This window comes from Phaethon lepturus, unplaced genomic scaffold (genome assembly GCF_000687285.1).
Source record: "Phaethon lepturus isolate BGI_N335 unplaced genomic scaffold, ASM68728v1 scaffold5476, whole genome shotgun sequence".
NCBI lineage: Eukaryota > Metazoa > Chordata > Aves > Phaethontiformes > Phaethontidae > Phaethon > Phaethon lepturus.
The window spans coordinates 28,107-31,449 of NW_010548182.1; the positions used below are offsets into that span (position 1 = coordinate 28,107).

The 3,343-nt window shown below is 45.0% G+C and overlaps 1 protein-coding gene across 1 annotated transcript; it reads right to left on the bottom strand.

Moving 5' to 3' along the window:
- Nucleotides 1-633: 633 nt before the first annotated feature.
- On the bottom strand, nt 634-2,336 carry LOC104622947 (prostaglandin E2 receptor EP4 subtype-like). Its single transcript, XM_010289882.1, has 2 exons — nt 2,295-2,336; nt 634-1,227 (listed from the first exon to the last, which is right to left on the bottom strand). Exons 1-2 carry the CDS (start codon nt 2,334-2,336, stop codon nt 634-636), a joined length of 636 nt encoding a protein of 211 aa, XP_010288184.1.
- Between the last annotated feature and the right edge of the window lie 1,007 nt (nt 2,337-3,343).

Genomic DNA, 3,343 nt, shown 5'->3' on the forward strand with positions numbered 1-3,343 from the left:
GGGAAAGAGAAGGCTGGCAATCGTTCTGTATACCTTGTATTAATAGAAAACCTTCTCATAGAGAAGAATAGGCTTTTAAATATTTTCAATCCTGATATATATACAATGGTAAAAATTCACATTTTCATGCTTTAATGAGACACTTTAAAATCCTGCCCCAGGCAGCTCTCAGAGTAGCTGTGTCCAGTTCCTAGCAGCTGCCTCACATTCAGCTCTAGTACCAGAAGCTTAAACTCTTGATAGCTGAGCAACTATGGGGAGAGAAAACACAGTTCTACCAGATTTGGGAAGGGAAAGAAAGAAAAAGAAAAAAGAAAGTGACAGGTGTTTCTATTTCCAGAGGCCCCGTAGCTCCCCTGTGTCCCCGAATAAGACAAGGCAGTTCATGTTTCCAGTCCCGTTAGACCTGCCTTGTACCATTTCTGATGGCAGGGCACAAGTGCAGCGTCTGTTCCACACAGTCCTCAGTAGTCTAAAAGAAACGTACCCACCGCGTGGCAAGAGAAAAATAGCCCTTTGGAGCACAGCTGAACCCCTCTCCCCTCAAATAGGCAGAACACCTATCTATTGCACCAGTTTTTTTTTTCCAATGTACCAGGAAGTATCCCCAGGGTTGATGCCTTTCACGGCTATCTATATACACTTCTCTGATAAACTCAATGTCTCTGTAGGGAAGGTGACCTGGAGAGGGCTGCCCTTGGACGCAGAGCTGGCCCCGCCACCAGACCTGATCTCATTCACCAGGAAGACGCTCTCGGAGTCCTGCCCCTGTGAAGACTCCGAGGTCTCCGAGCTACGCAGTGTCCTGATTGACGTGGTGTCGGACTGAGCCAAGCTGGCACTGGGGCCCGGAAGCAGCGCGCGGCCCCCGACGCTGCTTTCGCTTAACTCCGGAGGATACAGCAGCGTTTGTGACGTGCTGCTGATCTCCCTCAGCTCACGGGAGATGAAGGAGGGTGACTGGCTTGACATGGCAGAGGAGGTCCTGCGGCCATCCACGCAGTTGAAATTGCCCCCTGAGTGCTGCCTCCGAGCCCCTCCAATGCGGCAGAAGAGGCATTTGATCTTCTCGATGGCTTTGCTGAGCACAGTCTTGCGGAGGAGGATGTAGACCCATGGGTCCAAAATGGGGTTCACCGAGGCAATGCGGATGGCTTGCAGGTCAGGGTTTTGCCTCACATCCCTCACTGACTCCGGCTGGTACAGCTGGTTCACAAAGACGCGGACCTACCCAATGAGATGGAGGAAGAGAAAGACACAATTATACAACTACATCAGGAAATCAAAGTTTACATTTATAAGCAGAGATATAGATTTGCTACTGTGAGCTACAAAAACAGACTAGGCTGGCAAAGCCAGGCATCTCAGATTGGCAGCCATGAGTTTATATTTGGAAATAGCAAAAAAATCAGAGAGTTGAATCTGCTGTAAATTTGCTGCCTTTGTTACAGGTAGGAAAGGAATGGCCCTTTCTCTCTCCTTCCCCTCATAATTAATCCTTGAACCTCCAACTTTTGGGTGATGTTTTTAAAAATTCCTTTTTCCTGAGAACCCAGGAGCAAAGATGTAGACCTGTATCCTGCTTCCTCAGTATACCCTGACTCTTTCGCTACCTGCAAAGAGATATCTGACTCCACTGAGGAGACCTGAACAATCAGTTCCTCTAATAACTGTTTGTTTAGAAACAAGCTGAGACAGATTATAATCCAAGTACACTAGATTCTGGAAACAAGTCCAGAGCTGTCAACTCCCAAGTTCAGAAACGCATTTTGCTGGCACCTGTCCTTACTGGAATTGTTTATATACCCTCAGCTGTTTGCTTGCTGCAGCATAGTCTGGAAAAAAGAAATGGGGCAGGGAAGAAAGAAAATAAGGAAAGGTCCCCCAGCTAGGAGATTTTTAATAGATCAAGATGATGAGATGATTGCAGCACTAGTGGACTGGAGTGCTCTGTTCTCCTGCACGGGCCAGCATTTTGGTCCTACTTTGAAAAGCATAAAAATACCTACGAAGTGGTCAAAAATTTAAGATGTTGAAGCTGCTGCATGAAGTGACTATTTAATTTCAGCAATTTTACTTTATCATGCACAAAATTTATGACTAAAGGGTCCTGTCTTCTACACAGAAATATCTTCTTCAGCTTCTTCCTTTGAATCCAAGAAAAGAACTGGTAACCTACTCCCTCTCCTGGTTTAGAAGCCACTATTGTAAATGCTACTGTGAGGAAGGCACAGTCCGATTCTTTGGTATCAGTCGTTATCTTTCTGGTGTCACTAAGGAGGATGGCATCATACGGGTTTGTTATGCTGCTCAGGCTCAAATGGCTGTTCTCCCATTTTAGCAAGAACTAAGCAGTGTCCAATTATAGGAAAGCCACTGAAAAGAACTGATAATGGAAGACGCTGTTTTCTTCAGATTCCTTAAGGTAAGTAAAAATAAATGCCTTAATTATCTTATCTGATACAGTAAAAACCTAGTGGCAAAATTACAAGGTTTTTAAAATCTCACCCTTGACTCCTGAAATGAAGTCTTGCCTAGCTAGGATGTTAACAGACAAGGAGGTAGACAAGCATTTAAATAAACAAGCCAAACTAGAACAGTCATTTTTATTTTAAGTCATCTTTATTAGAAGTTCTGCATGAGAAGCTGTCCAACTCTGGTGAAAAATTTCACAATTCTGTTTGGAGAAGTTTTCCTGCAGCGGGGCAATGTGGCGGCATTCAGCTTGTCAGAATTCAGAGACCGAGTGTGCTCCAAAGCTATCAATGAGGTATGTCTGAAACAATGCGGAGCCCCTCTTTGGAAGTCCTATGCATATAGCACTCTCAAACTGCCTGTCAAATCGATGATTGCCTGTATTGCCTTTCTCAGTACTCTTATCTAGGCTTATGCGTAACAAAACCTGCCCATGGAATTCAGAAACTTGGGAAAATCTTGAATTTATGCAGCAGTATAATGATCCGAGTTTTATCCCCGGTTACTTTCCTAATGATTTCTAACACTGCAGATGCCCTTTTGGCAACTAATTTATCGACCCTATTTTTCTGTTAACACAGAAACACTCTTAACGTGAAATTCAAGTCCTTCAAAGAGTACTCCTATGCATATGGAACTTATTTTCATGGTTTTTTCTTTTCTTAAGCTTTGCTCGCTTTAAATCTTTTCGTTATTTATTTTGCAGCAGCCTCCGACCCGACATCCACCACGACGTGATGCCATGCGTCGCTGCCTGAGGGAAGACCGGCCCCTCCAGAGGCCGAAACTTGCAAAGACCCACGGTCTGGCTGGTATTCACGGAGGATTCCTTAAGAACGCCCTGACGGCCCGAACCCCTCGGCGCCTG